The 23,283-nt window shown below is 40.8% G+C and overlaps 2 protein-coding genes across 2 annotated transcripts in view; one reads left to right on the top strand and one right to left on the bottom strand.

Annotated features, from left to right (window-relative positions):
* Positions 1-488: 488 nt before the first annotated feature.
* Positions 489-10,025, bottom strand: LOC124132083. Its single transcript, XM_046495717.2, has 7 exons — positions 9,892-10,025; positions 9,605-9,667; positions 7,003-7,129; positions 5,421-5,545; positions 3,942-4,079; positions 1,292-1,335; positions 489-573 (listed from the first exon to the last, which is right to left on the bottom strand). The coding sequence occupies exons 2-7, from the start codon at positions 9,651-9,653 to the stop codon at positions 550-552; spliced, it is 507 nt and encodes a 168-aa protein (XP_046351673.2). The 5' UTR covers positions 9,654-9,667; positions 9,892-10,025; the 3' UTR covers positions 489-549.
* Positions 10,026-18,023: 7,998 nt separating this feature from the next.
* LOC124131921 overlaps positions 18,024-23,283 on the top strand; it is a 40,088-nt gene continuing 34,828 nt past the window's right edge. Inside the window, exons 1-5 of the mRNA XM_048395877.1 lie at positions 18,024-18,147; positions 18,706-18,762; positions 19,317-19,469; positions 20,145-20,204; positions 21,642-21,851. Of these exons, the coding sequence (XP_048251834.1) occupies positions 18,102-18,147; positions 18,706-18,762; positions 19,317-19,469; positions 20,145-20,204; positions 21,642-21,851 (526 nt within the window). The 5' untranslated portion in view covers positions 18,024-18,101. The remainder of the gene's footprint in view (positions 18,148-18,705; positions 18,763-19,316; positions 19,470-20,144; positions 20,205-21,641; positions 21,852-23,283) is intronic.

Genomic DNA, 23,283 nt, shown 5'->3' on the forward strand with positions numbered 1-23,283 from the left:
CACTTTTATACATAACAACAGTACCCGGTTTTACAGTGTTACGTACCAACAGTTCCCACTTTTATAGATAACAACAGTACCCGGTTTTACAGTGTTACATAATGACACTATCCAGCTTTTAACGTTTTATATTTTACAGAAATAACCCCAGTGGGGCGGTCGGGTAGCCTAGTGGTTTAAGCGTTCGCTCGTCACGCCTAAGACCCGGGTTCGATTCCCGACATGGGTACAATGTGTGAAGCCCATTTCTGGTGTCCCCCGCCGTGATATTGCTGGAATATTGCTAAAAGCGGCGTAAAACCATACTCACTCACTCACTCACTCATAACCCCAGTGTCCGCTTTACATTATTATTTGACAACAGTTCCTGTTTCTATCGTGTTCGATTGGAACAGTACAATGATATCCGGTTTCTCACCATAGAGACGTGTGTATTACTTTGTGTTAATGGTAAGAACAACGAGCGTCACAGTAAACAGAGAGCGTGGTTGATATGTCTAAAAATTTATTTCATATATCCTTAAATCCAGGAATGAAAGCTGAGGCTTGTCAGGGTGTTTCCACTTTCTTTCCCTGGAAGAGAAATACATTTACTGTAGCATTTAACATGATATTTACATGGCGTGTCAGGATGAAAGCTCAAAGTCGTTTAGGCTGTAGATGTTATAACTTTCACGAAACATGTTAACCCCCGTGTTCATGACAACACAATGATCATCACCAGATCCTCGTGTTCACGATGCGTGGCATCTGAGACTGATTTTGATCGGGAATCATACGGAGAATGTAATCACTTTAAACGTCATGGCATTCCTGTTCTCTAGGTCATAACTTATATGCACTCCTATGCGATGTACAAGCTCAGTACAATTCAATAACAAGTTCAGGGCCGTGAACTCACTCATACACAGCAGTATAACTCATACCAATAAATACAGACAGACCATGCCTGTAAACATATACTTATTGTATGTCTGTTTGTTTGGAGGCAACCATTTCATTTCCGGTTGAGCTCTTTTTTTTATGCCCAGGGGCTAAATTATTTTTTAACACATAAAAAGGTGCTCAATTGTGTTACTAAATAAATAGAATTAACCAACCGTATTCTTTGAAAACTCGTCTGCAAGAAAAGGTACATTATGTTGTATTTGTGGTAAACCAGGGTGTTGATAATATTTTTAGACACCCATACCACGCCCACCACCCCACCACCACAAGAAAATCAATAACAAATCAAATGGTTGCCCCCTTTGATTGGTATTACAGTACACAGAAATTATGGGATACCCACCGCTGTGTATATGATTATCTCTGGTAAGGTGGCACTGCCGTCTTCTGTAATCAGATGTTTCAAGATTATTCAAGATTATTCAAGATTATTCAAGATTATTCAAGATTATTCAAGTTTATTCAAGATTATTCAAGTTTATTCAAGATTATTTAAGATTATTCAAGATTATTCAAGGTTATTAAGGTATTTGAAGCTTATATTTATATTTATTTATTTATTTATATGCACAATGCACATTCATTTAAGTGATGACACAGATCATTTCGGATCAAAACATTTCACAAACAAATTGTTTTCCAGAGGACATGTACCTATGGCCTGTACATACCGAGCGATTGACAGGTGAGGTGGACGTGACATTCAACATTAACTCTGTGTTTGTAGACACAGGACGAATAACAAAGGAGTAGTGAAATACTGAACTGCATGTAATGAAATACTTAACTACATGTAATCAAATACTAAACTACATGTAATCAAATACTAAACTACATGTAATCAAATACTAAACTACATGTAATCAAATACTAAACTACATGTAATCCAATACTAAACTACATGTAATCAAATACTAAACTACATGTAATCAAATACTAAACTACATGTAATCAAATACTAAACTACATGTAATCCAATACTAAACTACATGTAATCAAATACTAACTACATGTAATCAAATACTAAACTACATGTAATCCAATACTAAACTACATGTAATCCAATACTAAACTACATGTAATCAAATACTAAACTACATGTAATCCAATACTAAACTACATGTAATCCAATACTAAACTACATGTAATTAAATACTAAACTACATGTAATCAAATACTAAACTACATGTAATCAAATACTAAACTACATGTAATTAAATACTAAACTACATGTAATCAAATACTAAACTACATGTAATCAAATACTAAACTACATGTAATCAAATACTAAACTACATGTAATCCAATACTAAACTACATGTAATCAAATACTAACTACATGTAATCAAATACTAAACTACATGTAATCCAATACTAAACTACATGTAATCCAATACTAAACTACATGTAATCAAATACTAAACTACATGTAATCCAATACTAAACTACATGTAATCCAATACTAAACTACATGTAATTAAATACTAAACTACATGTAATCAAATACTAAACTACATGTAATCAAATACTAACTACATGTAATCCAATACTAAACTACATGTAATCCAATACTAAACTACATGTAATCCAATACTAAACTACATGTAATCCAATACTAAACTACATGTAATCCAATACTAAACTACATGTAATCCAATACTAAACTACATGTAATTAAATACTAAACTACATGTAATCAAATACTAAACTACATGTAATCAAATACTAAACTACGTGTAATCAAATACTAAACTACATGTAATGAACGTTAACACTTTTCTCATGTACGTTGTGTCGTTTATACCGATCAACATGTTTCATCTTTAATGTTGTATAAGCGAAGCGGTGCTGTTGTACTGTTGAAGCGATATGGTTACTATTGAATCAACGCCATTGTGTTCTTTTAAAATGATACACTCATGATGTACTCTTGAAGCGATGTACTCATGATGTACTCTTGAAGCGATGTACTCATGATGTACTCTTGAAGCAATGTACTCATGATGTACTCTTGAAACGATTTACTCAAGATGTACACTTAAAGCGATGTACCCAATATGTACTATTAAAGCGATATACGCATGATAAACTGTTTAAGCCATATACTAATGAGGGGATATACTAATGATGTACTTTTGAAGCGTTATACCTATGACATAGCCTTGAAGCGATATACTCATGATGTACTCTTGAAGCGATATACTCAAGATGTACTCTTGAAGCGATATACTCATGATGTAGTGTTGAAGCGATGTGCTCAAGATGTACTCTTAAAGCGATATACTCATGATGTACTCTTGAAGCGATATACTCTTGAAGCGATATACTCTTGAAGTGATGTACTATTGATGTACTCTTGAAGCAATATACTCATGATGTATTCTTGAAGCGATGTACTCGTGATGTACTCTTAAAGCAATATACTCATGATGTACTCTTGAAGCGATATACTCAAGATGTACTCTTGAAGCGATATAATCATGATGTACTGTTGAAGTGATATACTTATGATGTACTCTTGAAGCGATATACTCATGATGTACTCTTAAAGCAATGTTCTCAAGATGTACCCTTGAAGCGACATAATCATGATGTACTGTTGAAGCGATATACTCATGATGTACTCTTGAAGCAATGTACTCAAGATGTACTCTTGAAGCGATATACTCGGGATTTTATCTGGAAGCGATGTACTCGTGATGTACCCTTGAAGCGATGTACTCATGATGTATTGTTGAAGCGATGTACTCAAGATGTACCACTGAAGCAGTTAAACGACAACATGCTGTTGCATAGTAAAAGCAATGTCAAATAACATACACTGAACAAAATATGTTTGGGTTCATCAATAATTTTAGGCTTATTCGAATGAAATTGTGTGCTCAGTCTTCACTACAAGAACTATCCCCCAAAATATTCATGATGCCCTACGTTTTGTCCAGTATATCAATATTAAACATGACATCTATGTCTATAACATGTATATATCTTACTATTCAGATCGAATTTGCCGATGAGCTTGAAAAACTCCACGTCAGTTACCAGGCCGTTCTCGTCTGTGGCCATATTGTCCTTCCAGTTGACGAGGGGGCTTGCTGCTATTTCCTCGGGGGAGAGCCCGTTATTACCGTCTGATGGATGGAAGCAATACGTTTACTTTCGTCACCTACCCGTCGGGATCCCGGGGATGAATCTAGGTCCCCGGCTACCTGTGCTGGTCGTAAGAAGGAACTAAATGGACCGGGTAGGAGGACTCGGTGATTTGGTTGCACACTGACACCAACAGTCTAGCCTCATCAATCACGAGTGAGTGTGCATGGTTTTACGCCGCCTTTAGCAATATTCCAGCAATATCACGGCGGAGGACACCATAATTTGGCTTCACCACATTGAATCCATGTGGGGAGTAGAAAGGTGTGAAGAGTGAACGCTTTAACCACTAGGCTACCCCACCGCCCCTCATCAATCACGAAGGCGATTCGCTGAGCAGAGTTGCGTCCCTTGGGCACGCCAGAAACCTATGATTGTGGGTTCGAATCCCGGTTCGCCCCGATTATGTTTTTTGGTTTGTCAGCACCATACCCGTGCTCGTGGGTTTCACCGAAGCGGTAAACGTCTGAGACCTGCATCATTTCGGGCTTTCTTCCCACATTAAGCTGACACGCCGTGATATAACTGGAATAATGTTAAAAGCGGCGTTAAACCCCACTCACTCACTCACTCACCCACCCACCCACCCACCCACCCACCCACCCACCCACTCACTCACTCACTCACTCACTCACTCACTCACTCACTCACTCACTCACTCACTCACTCATCTGCAAATCCGACAGTCTCGGCAAAGAATTTCAGCAATCCTAAACACACCTTTATCGCTTCTCACAATGCATATCCCAAACATCAGGTGAAGAAAACCAAACCGAAAACCTAAGAACCTAGAAACAAATCCTGTTTCCACGTCCAAATCAGCTGCATAACCTATCCACATCTGCATCCCATACCAAAGCCATACCAGTCACCTGACTCTTCACGAATACAGCCAACATAGACTTGACTTTCACTTCCGACCGGACACTGAAAACATGTCACACGCCAACGGTAAAGGTCCCACCCAGTCCACCCTAAATCCCAAGGGATGTGTGTATGAGGAATCATGCAACTGTGGACACAAATACATTGGAGAGACTAAACGCCACTTAGCCACCAGAATAGAGAACACAAGACCTCTGTTGAAAAATCTGACATGAAATCTGCCCTTTCGGAACATCTCATCAAAAAGCCTATATATAGTAACTCTATGCACTTAATCAGCATTCGCCTGATGAAGGAGCAAGAAGTAGCTCTTAAACGTCGTGACAAAGAATACAAGAAGTTGCTATACAAAAAAGGTTTCATGTATTCATGTTCTTCCAACTTCCAAATGCCTATCAAAGACTTAACCTGAACATAATGAAAGGATATAGACCTACCCTTGTCCACTTCACCGTAAACAGCCAGGCCCTCCGGCAATGCCTCAAATATTCCATCGTGATTCTTATCAAAGAACAAACCGAATACTTTGGCCAACGTCTGGAAAGATTCTGCCGACACATCACTGAAACGATATTCGTATCCTACAGATAGCTCATCTTTACATGACTTGTGCACACCTGGCTCCGTTCTCAATCCTACCCGGGGCGGTCGGGTAGCCTAGTGGTTAAAGCGTTCGCTCGTCACGCCGAAGACCCGGGTTCGATTCCCGACATAGGTACAATGTGTGAAGCCCATTTCTGGTGTCCCCCGCCGTGATATTGCTGGAATATTGCTAAAAGCGGCGTAAAACCATACTCACTCACTCACTCACTCAATCCTACCCAGCAAATATATAAATACCAGTGACAAAACCTTTAATATTCATAAGACATTTATGCTAAGAGGAAAACAGCTTTAGATTCAAAGACGAAAATTAGATTTTTCTTTAGAACCTATATCAGTGGTGGTCTAAATTATCTGTGCCAATTAAGCATCTGCATGGTGGTCAATATAAGCCTACATAGTACACCATAAGAGCACACAAAAATAGATAAAAAACGGATTTATACGTTCTGAATTTCACTTTTTGTTCGTTTATTTGTTCGATTATTTTAACGCTGCACTCTGCATTGTGCCAGCTATATGACGGCGGTCCGTAAATAATTGTGTCCGGACCAGAAAATCCAGTGATTGACATCATGAGCATCTATCTACACGAATGACATGCATCATCCGAGCCAGGAGGCCTGACCATGCAATCCCGTTAGTCGCATCTCACAACAGGTATGGGTTGCTGAAGACCAATTCTAACTCGGATCTTTACGGGTCTATATTTCCAGTACTTGTGGGAAGGTATATCATTTGTCTCAGTGTAATACAGTGGACAGAGCGTCTGTCCGGTGAGGTGGTAGTCTCCAGCATCACATACTGTCATTTGTAAATTAACCGAAGTTATGACATATTTTTATTTACTAAAGTAACTTTTGGAATAGCGTAAGAATACAATGTCTGTGTGGACTGTCTCATTCTTTGCATAGTGCCAAATGACTTGCAACAAAGTCTCTGTTTACATAACCACTCACACATCAGGAATCTACATAAACATTCTAGGAACGTAAGGTCAGTAAGCAAGTTGACCAGATGACCACACTTGAATATTTATCGGATATATATTCCACGTTTCTTGTGTTTGTATATTGCATCGATAAAAATATCTGTAATATGAGTGACTTGGGTTTAACGCCGCAGCAGTATTACAGTTATATCACCGCGTGTCAGCTTAATGTGGGAGGAAAGCCGATGTGATGCAGGTCTAAGACGTTTACCCCTTTACTGAAACCCACGAGCACGGGTATAGTGTTGACAAACCTAGAATTATGATCGCGATGAACAGGGATTCGAACCCACGACCATAAGTTTCTGACGTGCCCATGGGGCGCAACTCTGCACAACGAACTGCGTCGCCTCAGACGACTTGGCCACCTGTGCTCCCTGTATCCTATGATAAATGGACGCAATACTATAACGTAAGTAACTTACTATGACTCATTCTCGTATTTGATGGTCATGGTTCCTGTTGGTACCACCTTAATGGGTTTCACATCTGGCCTACTGCCTTTGGGCTTTTTGTCCTCAAAGATCCCACCGACTGAAGGAGGCTGAAATCCTGAAATACAAAACATCTTTGACCTGTCAGTGTTTCTTTCATGTTTGTTTGTTTGTTCTTTAACGCCGCACTAAGCAATATTCCAGCTATATGATGGCTGTGTGTATAGATAATCGAGTCTGGAGCAGGCAATTCAGTGATTGACATCATGAGCATCCATCCACGCAATTGGGATATGATGACATGCATCCACCAAGTCAGCGAGCCTCATCACCCGATCCCCTTAGTCCCGACAAGCGTAGTCGCTTTTTAAGGCAAGCATGGTAAGTGTAGTGAACGTTTACCAACTGTGTGACTATCTCATTTTCAATGTCAGAAAGTAACCAGTGAAGACTCTCCGCCAACTCAGATTCGAAAGTGACAAAATGGATGTGAACCTTATAAAAATGGACCACTAAACATCAGTGATGACACCCGGTGTTCGCGAAAAGGGTAAGCATGTCCTGCCCAACCGGTAGCACCCGCCATGCACACAACTGCATAAGAAAGTTAGTAAGTATACTCTCTCAAAAATGAAACGCATATAAGAATTTAAACTACAGATATTTTTTTTATTTTGATACACTGTGGACAAGTTAATAGCAAATGGAATTCGAAGACATTTTACACAGGACATGTCAAGGTATCACTGTTTAATAAGACATCGGAAAAAAGTCAGTTTATGAATCGACGTTTGATGGCGCTGTTCACAAGTCAGTACCTCGTATGACCACCATTGGCGTTCAGAACTGCGCGACATCGTCTCTGCATAGAACGAATTAGTCTCTGAATCTGATGTTGCTGCAATGTAGCCCACACTGCCTGTAGTGCATGTGCTAGTTGCTGGAGTGTCTGGGGCTGTGGGTTACGCTGTAGCACCCGTCTGTCCAGGGCATCCCAAAGATGTTCTATCGGGTTTAAGTCTGGTGATCTGGAGGGCCAGGACAGCACATTGATGTTCTCATTCTGGAGAAAGGCCCTCGTGACACGTGCCGTATGAGGTCTGGCGTTATCCTGCTGGGATAGCTCCCTCTGGCGGTTGATAATGGGAAGGAGGTGTGGACGAAGGACTTTATCGCAGTAGCGTTGCGCTGTCAGGTTGCCTTGGATCAACACCAACTCACTTCTTCCAGTGTAGGATATGGCTCCCCACATTATCACGCTGCCCCTGCCGAATCTGTCCACCTGGGGGATACAAGCGTCGGCAAAACGTTCATGACGTCGTCTGTACACCTGCATTCTTCCATCGCGACGTTCCAACAGAAATCTCGATTCATCGCTGAACCAGATTCGACGCCAATTCACCAAATTCCAGGCCTGAACGTTGGTACACCATTGAGCGCGATGACGTCGATGCTGCTGACGCATAACGGGGCCAAAGTAGGGTCTTCTTGCTCTTAAACGTGCCTCTCGTAGTCTGTTCCTGAGAGTCTGTGCAGATATCCTTCTCAATCCGGATATTTGCCTAGCGGTAGTGGTCGCTGTAGCTGTTCGCTGACGCAGGTGATGTACCCGGATGTACCTATCTTGCGCCGCAGTGGTGACTCGAAGACGTCCACTTCTAGGTTCATCTTCCACCGAGTTCTGCTGCCGATATCTCCCCCAGAGACGAGAAATCGTGCTTTGGTGAACATTCATTCGACGGGCAACTGCAAGTTGAGATTGTCCTGCTTCCAGGAGACCTATGCCGATGTGACGATTGGCGCGGCTCAGTCTTGGCATTTAGCAGTCTTCAAAAACTTCCAAATTAAGTGAATGAAAACAGACGGAGATCGATCTTTTATACCCATCCACTACACGATGTGATCCCCGAGTTTCCCGCGCATTGCACGTGCAATACGTGTTCTGTGACATTAAATGCGTCTATCGAAAATCATGCTTTAACATACGGGTTTTTCATGCGGGATGCGTTTGGATATGACGTTTTAAGACAAAAACACCAGAGAAATCATAAACAAAACAAATATTTTTGAAAAACCCACCCTGTACCAATACATTGCTGCATCAAATTACCATTTTCGTTATGCGTTTCTTTTTTGAGAGAGTATATTTATTGCCTGACGCAGTACGCCTGCCAGTTCGACGGCCTGTAAAACACACCACACAATTAAGTGATCAATGAACAAGACAATTCAGCTACACGATAGTGCATTTACTGATTTTGTTAAAACTAATAAAAACAATATGTTAATTTTTTAACTACGTCTGTTGTGTACAGAGATATAATTAAATTGCAATACAATCACAGCATTACTAAACGCGAATATCAACAAAAAAAATGCACCACTCTTTTCTTTACAAAAGCTGTATTCATACTTTTGCACTGCGATGAACACTATTTTTGTCAGCGCTGGTCACATTCTTCGATTTCTACAGAGAGTTTTAAACTGTGGTCCTTTCAACAGGGTTGGTATTTCCACAATGTATAATGACGAAATAATCATAACGATGTGTATACATAAATGAGTCGTTAATAAAAATAATTGAAAACTTTACCTTCAGCAAGGGTCACGGCAGCCACCAGGAGCACAATCGTCCTCAGCATTTTCTTTATATTGGCTAGTAAACAATTGACATTTCTAAATTACGAATATTTTTATGGAATCTGCGAATAAAAGGGAGAAAACAATTCCGTGATCATAAATCAAGAATCTGTTCCACAATTCCGTCAAAAGCATGCGTTTAAAGATGACTGTTGTCAATATATGTTGTGGCACATGTTTCAGAAGAAAAAAATATTCCCGTTAGATGAGACACAATACGAGACAAAGACAAAAGACAACCTGAGTGGGAGAGTCCTACTTGATTTCTCCCCTGTGTGTGTTTAGAACATTAGGTGCAACTACAGTCATTAAATAGTGAAGATTAATGTTGACAACACATGTGCCATTACTGCGTGTCGTGCAGGATGACCACCTGATAGTTCCTGCATGACTGCTGAAGGTCCATCTCGAGCAGGTGTACACAATCTGTTACATCTGAACGTATCACATTGCGCCGACACGGCCAAACTTTGAAACAGTGTCAGACAGGATGTATTAAAAGCTTACTTACCTTTGCTGACACGCTACAATTTGAAATCAATGTATAAATGTGTTAGTTCACCAGTCAGATAATACTAACGCTTTGTGCCAATAGTACTTGTATACATGTGTGGAATAATGTATTTTCAAATTGAATAGACATTAACGAATGTTAGCAAATGATTCAAGAAAACGTGATAGTAAATACGTTACAATGTAACACCTGCTTCAAAAGCGGTTCAAAGTACAACTGGTCTAAAGCGAGACTCTAAGTCTTGTTGAAGCTAGAGTGAGTGAGTATGGTTTTACGCCGCTTTTAGCAATATTCCAGCAATATCACGGCGGGGTCACCAGAAATGGGCTTCACACATTGTGCCCATCGAACCCGGGTCTTCGGCGTGACGAGCGAACGCTTTAACCACTAGGCTACCCGACCGCCCCTGTTGAAGCTAGAACTTGCATGAAGATGAAGCACCATCTGCATTAGCATACATATGGGTATCTGGTATATATCTGCCACATGCCCCATATGCAATAAACCATCTACGCGATGACCAATATATTGTATACGTCACTGGTACCTGGTATCATTGCTATTTTATTGTGGTTCATGACAAAATGTTTGAAGCTCGTGTCTGGTGTCCCCATTGTGATGTTGCTTGAATAGTGATAATAAACGGCGTAAAACTCACCCACTCACTCACTCACTCAACCACTCAACCACTCACTCACGCACGGACCCACCCACTCACGCACGCACGCACGGACCCACCCACTCACGCACGGACCCACCAACTCACCCACTCACTCACTCACTCACTCACCAACCCACGCACGCACGGACTCACCCACTCACTCACGCACCCACGCACCCATACACGGACCCATGCACGCACTCACTCACGTAATTTTCCGTTTCTTCAAGGAGCACGTCCAACGAACAAACTAATTTGGAGGTAAAACCAGAGGATAAATTATTTGTAGTCTTATTTAAAGAATAGACTTTGTCGATCCCTACGCCCAGCGCAGTTGTAAGGTATACACTGTGTTGTTGGTCCACAGAGAGATAGCGAGTGTCTGTTTACCGGTGCCGCAGCGTTAGCACTCCCAGCTGACACAGTTGTGACAAACCTGCAACACTCGATGTACAGTTTTAATCAAGGCACATCAGCCGCTGCTTGTGTTACCTGTATGCTGAAACCAACCTTGATTCCATCAATATTTTCTAGAAACACGATACATTATCAATACGAAGCCGACACATCAGGATAGTGTAAATGACACTGAAAATATGTATCACCACGTATATCATACAAAAACAATTCAAGTTAACTTTTCATGATAATAAAATAATAATAAAAGCCCTCAAACTCTGCTGAAAGCATAGTCGATTGTGGGAGTCCGACTATACTGTCAATCTTAACGCTAAAATTACCGCTAGCGTCAACTAATTGCGCAAAATACGAGTGGCTTTTGTTCGCATTAATGAAACATCGCATTTGTGTCTCCAAAAGGACTATCAACAATAAGCCTGCTTCACTGAACACTTTGGGTAGCGGAAATACCAACTTGAATATAAACTCAAACACGGTTTATCGAGCAGCAATTGTGGTTTTTGGTATGGTTGAGTTTGTTGTTTAACGCCGCACTCAGCAATATTCAAGCTATATGACGGCGGTCTGTAAATAATCGAGTCACGTAATTGGGATCGATGACATGCATCAACCCAGTCAGCGAGCCTGGCCACCCAATCAAGTTAGTCGCCTCTTACGACAAACATAGTATAAAGCAATGTCATTCAAACAATAGGAATTACACAATAGGCATCCGGTGAGGTATTTTGAGCACATGTTTATGAATACTGTCAATAGTGACGATGCAAGGTGTTCGCTAAAAGTTGAGTGCATCCTGCAGCACAGGCGGCACGGAAAATACTACATATGTTGTAGGCAGTGATGGTCAGTGGCAGCAAATGAAGCGCTCGTACAATATCGAGTATTGGGTGGCCGGATTGTTTGTGGTACGCCGCGGCAGGTAGTAATTTAGAGTTAACTCCCTTCGGCTGTTGTTGACAAACACGACAGACATGATAGTTCGACACACTATATCATCCGAGCCGACCAGTCCTTGTATTATTCCCTTAATGCTGAACACCAGGCACGAACATATGTTTGTGTGACGCGGCCAAGGATCGAACCCCCGACGGTCTCCGGGCAGACGCTCTATCGCCAGAACAAAGAGGCAGGCACCTATATTAGAGAGAGACAAGGGCGATTCGTGGCCTATAACGACCTGGCTTGCACCGTATATTCTCGGCGAGTGCGGACAGTATACACTATACCTATCTGAACCCTTCATGACATCTTCCACACCTTGTAAATTCAATTTTTGAGCCCGTGCTTATTTCGTTGATGCATGTCATCGATCCCAATTGCGTGGATCGATGCTCATGATATCAATCACTGGATTGTCTGGTCGTATAGCTGCACTATTGCTGAGTGCGGCGTTAAACAACAAACCAACCAACCAACCGTGCTTATTTCAAGACATTCTTGGAGGATCTGACATTGATTATAGGGTCTGTCACTCACTTTTTGTTTGTTTGTTGCTTGCTTGGTTAACGCCGCACTCGGCAATATTCAGGCTTTTTGACGGCGGTCTGTTAATAATCGAGTCTGGACCAACCAGACAATGTAGTGATTGATATCATGAACATCGATCCATGACAGTTTTCTGTAAATAATCAAGTCTGAAACAGACAAGCCAGTGATTGATATCATGAATATCGATCTACGCAATTGAGATACGATGACATGCATCAACGAAGTCAGCGAGTCTGACCACCCGATCCTGTTAGTCGCCTCTTACGACACGCATAGTTGCCTTTTACGACACGCATATACTCACTGTTGCTTCCACTGATTTGACCCATTGTATCGCCTTTTGTTATTGTAAACCTAAAACTGTGCATTTCATATTGATTTGTTAATTATTCATTGATTGTGTGTTATTTGCTGATTTCACAGTTCTGTGCGAACTGACTTCTGGATTAACCTAAGGGGATACTTTGCGGAATGGAAACGTCTACTGAGGACACTGGGAGGAGTAGGATCAACCCGAGGAAACTATGAGGAGTAGTACCAAACTGATGAAACTATGAGGAGTGGTACCAAACTGAGGAAACTATGAGGAGTAGGACCAAACTGAGGAAACTATGAGGAGTTGTACCAAACTGAGGAGGAAACAAAGAGTAGTACCAATCTGAGGAAACAAAGAGTAGTACCAAACTGAGGAAACTATGAGGAGTTGTACCAAACTGAGGAAACTATGAGGAGTTGTACCAAACTGAGGAAACAATGAGGAGTAGTACCAAACTGAGGAAACTATCAGTAGTACCAAACTGGGGATACTATGAGGAGTAGTACCAAACTGAGGAAACAAAGAGTAGTACCAAACTGAGGAAACTATGAGGAGTAGTACCAAACTGAGGAAACTATGAGGAGTAGTACCAAACTGAGGAAACTATATATATAGCTATGAGGAGTAGTACGAAACTGAGGAAACTATGAAGAGTAGTACCAAACTGAGGATACTATGCGGATACGTACCCCAACTGGAGATTTTTTATGGTGATATTTCATGCTCATTAATACATATTACATCTTTATATTTCAAAGTGTGCAAAGACAATACACAGATCCATACACTTTGTATGTGAATCTACCCTTGATAGGAGGCATAAAGGAGGCAACAAAAACAACTGTTTTGGATAGTAACCAGGTCCCCGTCATCATATCCCAATTGGTAGATCGATGCCCCCGATTCGATTATTTACAAAATGCCGTCATAACTGGGAAATTGCTGAGCGTGGCGTTAAACGAACAAAAAAAAGGGATCCAGTACAAGGCACGAGTTAATTCAGTAGTAGATACTTTAAAATATTCCCAGTAGCATGTATTGCAGTGGGATTTTAAACATATTTTTTCAAACGAACATTTTAGACGTGATGGGACCTGTCATGATAGAACAATTTTATTTTTCTGTATTTATGTTATTTGCCGGTCATAGCTTAAGCAGAGATTGAATTAAAACCTTACATCCTCTCCACAAGAGTGTATGACAAGCGGGATAACTTCAGCTTTCCAATAGTCAGCTTTCCCTTTATGTACAGCAATATTCCTACAGCTCCAGCCCCTGGTGTCTACATTTCACAATGTCTGAGGTACAATTGAGCTTTATGCCGAGATTTCTATTGAATATAGAAAGGGTTTTGTCGCTTTTATTAACAAAAGCACATATATTCTTCTCAATATCAATATCAGAATATATGAATATGGTTTAAGACTTAATGTGTGACCTCCATTCCGATTCTCCACACCCTTGTCCGCTTGACAGACACAGACAATATGATTCATTTCTTAAAATATGATTTTTTTCCTCATATAGGCCAAAGGTGAGGTGAGGTTAAATGGAGTTTACCGTGGCGTTCAAGATAGCGACGTGCATGCACGTGTGTGTGTGTGTGTGTGTGTGTGTGTGTGTGTGTGTGTGTGTGTGTGTGTGTGTGTGTGTGTGTGTGTGTGTGTGTGTGTGTGTGTGTGTGTGGCTGCTTGTACTAGTCCGGACTAATGCCGGTTTTTTCGTGCTACCCCAATCAGATACCATGCCGCAGTTTAACATCAATACCTCATTCAGGCACAGTATACTGACTCTTAGCGGACCAGTCCTTGTTAAGCCCCTTAATGCCGAGCTCAAGGCAGGGTAACTACAAGTACCATCTTTTAACATCTTTTGTATGACGTGGCAGGAGATCAAACTCGGGGATTGAACGGCAGACGCACAAGACCACTAGAAATATGTTTATGTATATGTTTGTATGACAATATCAGAATGTTGAGCCTGTGGATAAATGTGCAATATAAAACGACCTATACACCAGCTGAAATACTAACGGCTATGTCATACTCCCCTACCGCGTCAAGACATTTTTACAAACACATATTATCTTAGATATTCAACTGATGAAGGAGTAAGCATATACTCCGAAACGTTGTGTTCCTCATGATAAAGAAGTTGACATCCATATAATCTCTTCCTTACATATTATCTTGTGGAAATTGTGTGCGTGGCGGGTGCTACCGGTATGGCAGGACTTATTTTACAATGCTTTTCAGTAATCCATTCATATAATTTTCACCGCTATTTTGCCTTTTCCGCCCAATACTAGGCATTATTTCCTTTATTCCAAACACCGCGAGATTGCCTATTAGTCACTAGTTTTATTTCTAATGTATCTAGTCACGATATGGCTGAAATATTGCCGATGTGACGTAAAGCATAAACTCACTCCAATGTATCTAGTATGCATGTATAACTGTATAATGGCGCTGACAAAAACTGCATGTACTGACTGGAAATCTTTGTGAACATTATTCTTTAGCATGGACATGTGCAGAAAAAAAGAATGTCAGTGCCTGAAAGAGTGAGTTAGTAAGCGAGTGAATTCCACTTTGAACAATATTTCAGTTATATGACGGCGAGTCAGATTGAGGTGGAAGGAAAGCCCGAAGTCACGAGTCTCCAGACGTTTACCACCATGGTGAATCCTACAACATGGTGCTGACAAACCTTAAGTTGGCGAATCGGGTCTCGAACCAACCACGAAAGGTTTCTGGCACGACCAAGGGACGTAACTCTAGACAGAGACTTGCGGCGCGTCAGACTACAGGGCCAGCGGTGCCGGTTCGATCCCATTGTGCCTACATCCCATTGTGCCTACATTCAAATTTGCCTACAGATATCAATGTAGGAAACTGAATATAGAGCGACTGAACCACTAATGTTAGTAACTGAAAAAAAACCAGTAGATGCACTAACCCCTTGAAGATTTGGATTACAATATGTCTTCAGCAACCCATGCTTGCCGTAAAAGGCGACTATGCTTGTCGTAAGAGGCGACTAAGACATGCTTAATAAAACATGAAAACATAAAACATCATAAACACATGCTCAAAATAACTCACCTATGCCTATTGTGTAATTCCTATTCTTTGAATGACATTGCTTTATACTATGTATGTCGTAAGAGGCGACTAACATGATCGGGTGGTCAGGCTCGCTGACTTAGTTGAATCATGTCATCGATCCCAATTGCGTGGATTGATGCTCATGACATCAGTCACTGGATTGTCAGGTCCAGACTCGATTATTTACAGACCACCGTCATATAGCTGGAATATTGCTGAGTGCGGCGCAAGACAACAAACCAAACCAACTAAATGAATTAAATACTCCTTATTGTATAAACAACAACAACAACATAATTTAGAACCAATCACATCAATTTTTAATAAAGACCAGTGCAATTTACGTTTTAAATCCATTGATGTTCAAACAAGCCAGTTCTTAAGCTAAGCAGAGATATTTATACATAGGAGGCACGGATGGCCCAGTCGTCACAGGCGCCGCGATTCGCTTTTCGAGAGTTGCGTCCCTTGGGCACGCCAGAAACCAATGACTATGGGTTCGAATCCCGGTTCGCCCCGATTATGTTTCTAGGTTTGTCAGCACCATACCCGTGCTCGTGGGTTTCACCGAAGTGGTAAACGTCTAAGACCTGCATCACCTCGGGCTTATCTCCCACATTAAGCTGACACGCCGCGATATAACTGTAATACTGTGAAAAGTGGCGTTAAACCAAACTCACTCACTATTAATACATTTGGCTGTAAACTCTATTTTCGTTCAGAGATCAGTGCGGTTAACATTAGACTGACTAAAATGTGTCAATGTATATCACTTCCTTTATTTAAATCCCATCACATTGGAAAGTATTAAACAAGATCACATCATGTCTTTGAAAGGCATCTAGAAGTGATACACATAAGGACGAGAATATATAGATGTCAACTTCTTTATTATGAGGAACACAACGTTTCGGAGTTTATGCTCACTCCTTCATCAGGTGGAGTAAACATATACTCCGAAACGTTGTGTTCCTCATAATAAAGAAGTTGACATCCATATATTATCTTCCTTAGATCACATCATTGCAAGTATTCAGCGAGCAGAGTATCTTACATCTCAGACAGGCGGCCAGCAGGTGTTCCGTGGAGGTTACCGTTACCGTCTCACCGTGAGACGTACATTAAGGGTGCAACATACTGTAAGTGTGTGCATTCAGGGTGCAGAGATCGGTGCACCACTGTTGGAGATTTCAATATTTTTTTATGATTTACCTGTGGTTAATTGATTCCCTGTTAAAGAATTACTCAAACTATTGTTATATTTTTCTTCTGTGGTTTATTATACATATGATAAAGCAGTGACTTTCATTATGTTATGGTTTTATTTCACATGTTTTTTCCCATTGTGTTTCGTTGTTTCGGTATGGACAAGTTTATCTCCTATCACAGGTGAAACAGGTCACAGTCATTTTCACTCATGCATCACTTCCTGAGCTACAGACCGTTTCAAAAAGGAACAAAAGAGGCAAATACACATAAAAATAGACGTTGACCCTATCCGACACAAACAGCCCCTACCACTTTCATTCTCAGACACGCCAGCGGTAGAATAATTGAGCCATATCCTATAGCTATGCATTGAAAATACCGTAAGAAGTAATCAGGTCACTGCTTTTACAAACAACACTTGATGCCAGGTCAAACAGCATGTTCACAACACCTAACGACGTGCACTTGGCAACCCTAAGTTTCAATTTGATATGCGGCATCACGTATGCTAATCCTGAGATCAGAACATTGGTATGACATATTCCTGTTTGAGAGTCCTAACGAAAGCAAGCAAAGCCTATTGTGGCATGCGGCCCTTGCCGTGTTGATGCAAATGGCAGGTCGCACACCTGACAATAACGCGGTGATCATGTACGACGTTTGTGTTTATTGTCAAGCTAAAAGTACGTAAGGGAACTTGGTAGAGTGTTTCTCAGTTGTCAAGACGAGAACAAAATGTACCTGCTGCAGTTTCTTGTGCTCAGTTGGGCGAATGCAGAACGTATGTAGTTTCGTCAAACGTATCTGTGTCTCTTATTTCAGGAAAGAAATAGACAATATTATTGATCAGCAGTTAAATGAGTGAGTGAGTATGGCTTTAATATTCCAGCAATATCATGGAAGGAGACATCAGCATTGTTTCAGAGTGGGAACACCGGGCCTTCGGCGTGAGAACAAACGCTTTAACCATAAGCTACCTCATCGATTATCCGATTATCTATTAATTATATTATTTAAATAATTTAATGTTTTCAACTCGATAAACGATGGGTTATTGATTGAGTGAGTGAGTTTAGTTTGTGCCGCTTTGCTAATATTTCCATTGTATTAATGCGAAAGAGAGTACAAATAGATTTCAAAGTATATCCAATTTTATTAAATAGAACCGGCTTTTAGGTGTGACGAGGAAACGCTTTAAACAAACTTATTATGCTACATACTATTTGAGCGAATCTATACTTTACGCCAATTCGGCAACATAAATCCACATTATGATGAGTTATCTCATATTGAGTGTCATATGCCATTTATATATCTAATTTACATTTAAATCTTCCAGCAAGACTTGGAATTGATTTTCATCAAGGCGATGAAGAGGATCAGAACAAGACCAAGAGTGAGTTGTATGTACTGGTATGTTAGGTGAACCGACGCTCATGGACCCATCACACATCATAGATCCATGACTCGAGATGCAGCATTTGTCTCGTGCAGGATTAGTGTCTAAAGTTTGGAAATCCCGTGCAGCATGTCGTGATAAGAATAAAGACGCTGTGGTAACACGTGCACTTGACTGATTGTAAGTTTTGTCATTAAGTAGTACACATTGGAACATCTCTTCTAAACGTAAATACATCTCTATATGTTTCTCGTCTTCAGCAACCCATGCTTGCTCTAAAAGGCGACTATGCTTGTCGTAAAAGGCGACTAACGGGATGGGGTGGTCAGACTCGCTGACATGGTTGAAGCATGTCATCGAGTCCCTATCGAGTGGATCGATCACTGGATTGTCTGGTCCAGACTCGATTATTTACAGACCGCCGTCATATAGCTGGAATACTGCTGAGTGCGACGATAAACAACAAACAACAACAACTATATGTTTCTATGGTTCGCGTTTCTTTTGACGGTGAGTATATTTAAGAAACATCATATACAACGTTCTTGTAGCACCGTGTACAACCAACGTGCCGTTAAGGGAGGAGGGATGTGAGGAGAGGGTATGTGCAGATGGTTTTCTGACCGGTATGCTGGTAGAGAGAGTGTCATTCGACTGCTGCCAACAGGTTGATTACTCCGTGGATTGTTATGAGGAATTTCCAGGTAGGTGCCAGACAACGGATTGAGCATACCGTATTCGACGTAATAAGCGCCCCGCTCTAATAAGCGCCCACGGCGATATTTGTGGATATATTGGCTAGTGAACAATTCCAATTCCTTCCGATTGATCAATGTACACAAGACTTATTTATTCGTGTATAATACGCACTCGTGTGTTATATGCACCCTTTGTTATGGACAATTTAATTCTGGAAAAATATATCTGTCGTGTATAATACACACAGACTTTTTTTCTATCATTTCAGGCTGTCAGCATAAACCACGAAATTTACGATCTTTCAACTCTGATTTTATTCACCAACATTTTATTCTAATAAGACGACCCTATTTCTTATTTTGAGAGCGCCCTGGGCGCTTATTATATCGAATACGGTACTTCCTTTTTTATTTATGTGTTAGATATTACTGTTGTACATGTATTAACGTGGTTATACAGGACAGCGTGTCTGGGTGTGAGTACAATTGTTGAAGTATCAAATGTTAAATTGAGTCCCACGTCGACCAAGAAAAAAGGACTCTGTAACATCTCCTGAAGCACGTGATCCAGTTACCAAGGTGGTAGTGTGGCCATATCAGTTTGCGAGTTTGTTATTTTCCATGAACATCCACAAATATCACCCTCCATCTCTTCTCGGTGTCTTCCTATTCTATTTAAAGAGTTGTTCCCGGATTACCTTGACGACGAGGACAAGAAGAAGGAGGATGACAAGGTGGGAGGTAAGATCCTACATACAGCAATGTAGAAGTACTACACTATGGAGCACAGGTACTTTTTCCGTTTGTATAGGAGGTAAGAGCCTAAATTCTATAACGTTGTTTTTTTTTTGTTTAACGCCGGACTCAGCAATATCCCAACTATTTGACGGCGGTCTGTAAATAATGGAGTCTGGACCAGATTTTCGATATTTCTCTTGAAATGTTGAGGAGTTTTAGATCTTGATCAGCGTAGTGGTCTGTGTACCTCCAAAAGATTCAGACGAGTAAGACTGCGCGTCCGAGCGGAAACACTTGTAAGCTAGACTTAGGGTTATGAAGGTTTTTTGAGGATATTTGTAACCACTGACGCTTCATGAGGACTGGTGTGACACGATCCAATTTTGTGCTTCTTGTGACTATTTTTGCAACAGTGTTCTGGATCTGACATTGCAGCGATGTTCTGGATCATTCCAGCTGACATTTAGAAAGGTTGACGCACATTTACAATATTGGTAACCTGGTTGATCATACCCTATGTTCATCTAATATCACTTCAGGGTTTGTGGCTTCTGGTGTTTGGTTGATTTCTCAGCTTCCAATAAAGGAGGACTGCGTTTGCAGACTTACTTATTAATTCTAGTTTGCTCCTCGCGCCGATGGTTAAGAACTCTGTTTGGGACTCGTTTAGTTTCAGAAAATTGTGAGTCATCCATTTCTTAATCTATTTATAGCAGCTCTGTAAGATGGACCAGTCAGCTGAGATGATCTTAGCATCCAGTCCATGACTCTCAAAACCACGTGTAGTGAAAATTGGACTTAAGACAATCAATGGGAAGTTAATGTAATTGTACATTACACTGAATGACTGACGAAGAATTTCTGATTTCTTTAAGTGACATATTATAAACGATATCAAAAAGAGTTTACTTGTGGATTTGAACGTCTATTTTCTTTCTTTTATTCGACCCACTTGTTGGTCACCTGCTTGATAAAGATATTAGTTAGCGCCTGTATTGAAAAGTCTGTTTGTCTGAACTTGATAGTTGTTGCAGTTGTAATAATCGATCCTTATAACTGAATGGATAAATTTGCTAGAGATTTTGTAGTATTTTATTCGCTAACCATGCAATAACAATTAGGCCACGCCCACCAACTGACTACTGTTTCCTGATAGGCTAAAAATAGAATGGGCGTGGCCTTTGTTGAATTATTGCACTGAACGATGTCATTGACATTCGTGTTGCTGTCTACAGTTTGTTGTTTGTTAATAAGCAGTTGTTTTTATAAAATATTTTTTGTTTGATTTCAATATTATTTAACAAAATGTCCCGAACGTAAACACCGGCGTCCACACTGTGTAAATCCGCGCTAGTGTTTTCGTTTATATCTCCACAAACACAAAACTTTTGAAGATCTTTTTTAAGCGGCAGAAGCATCTCATCAGTATATTACTCTCAGGTGTCCCCCAGGAGTGCAGTTCCTACACCCCCTTCCCCGATGGCATCAGGAGACGCTGGGACTACCCGCTAGACCAGGGGGAAGCTGTCGTACCGGACTACTTCCTCAGCAACGCCGACAACGTCTGGTACGGTGCAGTCGGCGTGGCGCTGTGGACGCAGCCCCCAGGCTTGGGCTTCTGCGGCGGCGTGTTTCCAGTCTGGATGAGAGGTGAGGCAACCAAACACCAAGGAAATGTTAAGCACCGCTTATAATATTTTTCAGTACTTCCATATAGTCATCTTTCTAAAATAGTACTAAGTTTCGGATAAGAAAAACATGTGTTCACAATGTGGCATATGCATTATGAAAAACAGAACCGAGATCGGTAATCTAACGACATGTTTGGTAACTGTTCCATGGCAGTAGTTATTGGACTGACCCGTGAAGATCCTGGGTAGAATAGGTCTTCACCAACCCATGCGACTATGCTTGTCGTAAAAGGCGACTAACGGGATCGAGTGGTCAGGCTCGCTGGTTTGGTTGATGCACGTCATCGTATCCCAATTGCGTGGATCGATGTTCATGATGTCAATCACTGGACTGTCTGATCCAGACTCGATTATTTACTGATCGCCTTCATATAGCTGAGAATATATATATATGGAATATTGCTGAGTGCGGCGTTAAACAAACAAATAAACAAACAAAAGTTATTGGACTACCCTCTTCTTCCTGCTTACATTATTATGAAGAGAGCCAGTACTTACAGTGTTCCTTTACCAAATGTTCATCATGTATCGATGGCATTTTGGCAAAATCGAAAGAAAGGCATTTAGCCAAGAAGTTTAACTTAAGCTTCAGGAAAACCGATGATCTGATATCGTTCAATTATGGACAAATACCCATTTCCCGTCCACTGATTTACACCCCTGAACTGGGAATGAAAGACACCAGTCTCACCGCTGCATCTGTTTCATATTTAGATCTACGCGTAAATATTCAGAGTGACAAAAAAACTCACCACAAAACTTTTTGACAAGAGGTATGACTTTAACTTTCCAATAGCAACTTTCCCTTTGTGTTGAGCAATATTCCAGCACTTTGAAAGGCATTTAGAAGTGATACACATAAGGAAGAGAATATATGGATGTCAACTTACTTATTACGAGGAACACAACGTTTCAGAGTATATACTTACTCCTTCATCATTCACCCGATAAAGGAGTAAGCATATACTCTGAAACGTTGTATTCCGCATAATAAAGAAGTTGACATCAATATATTCTCTTCCTTAATATTCCAGCAGCTCCAGCTTTTGGTATCTTCATGTGTGTAGGTCACATCACGCGTTCTCTTTCTACGAAGATTTCAAAGAACGTCATACGACTCTTGCTGAAAAAGTTGTTTGATCAAGGTTACAACATTCATTGCCTCAGCAAAGCTTACAAAACGTTTACAGTAGACATGTGGAGGACAGCGAGTGTTCTGAGCAATGACCACTCGGTGTACATTGCACAAACATCAGTGTTTATCTCTTGACATCGGGTGCATCATGTGCATTAGCCATGTGATATCTGCGCTGGATATCTTGAGGGTCGTAGTGTATACAAACCCGTGAATCGTTGTCCATGCGAGTAAACAATTTCAACAGAGTAACTTC

Source organism: Haliotis rufescens, unplaced genomic scaffold (assembly GCF_023055435.1).
Source record: "Haliotis rufescens isolate VD_foot unplaced genomic scaffold, xgHalRufe1.0.p SCAF_15, whole genome shotgun sequence".
Classification (NCBI taxonomy): domain Eukaryota; kingdom Metazoa; phylum Mollusca; class Gastropoda; order Lepetellida; family Haliotidae; genus Haliotis; species Haliotis rufescens.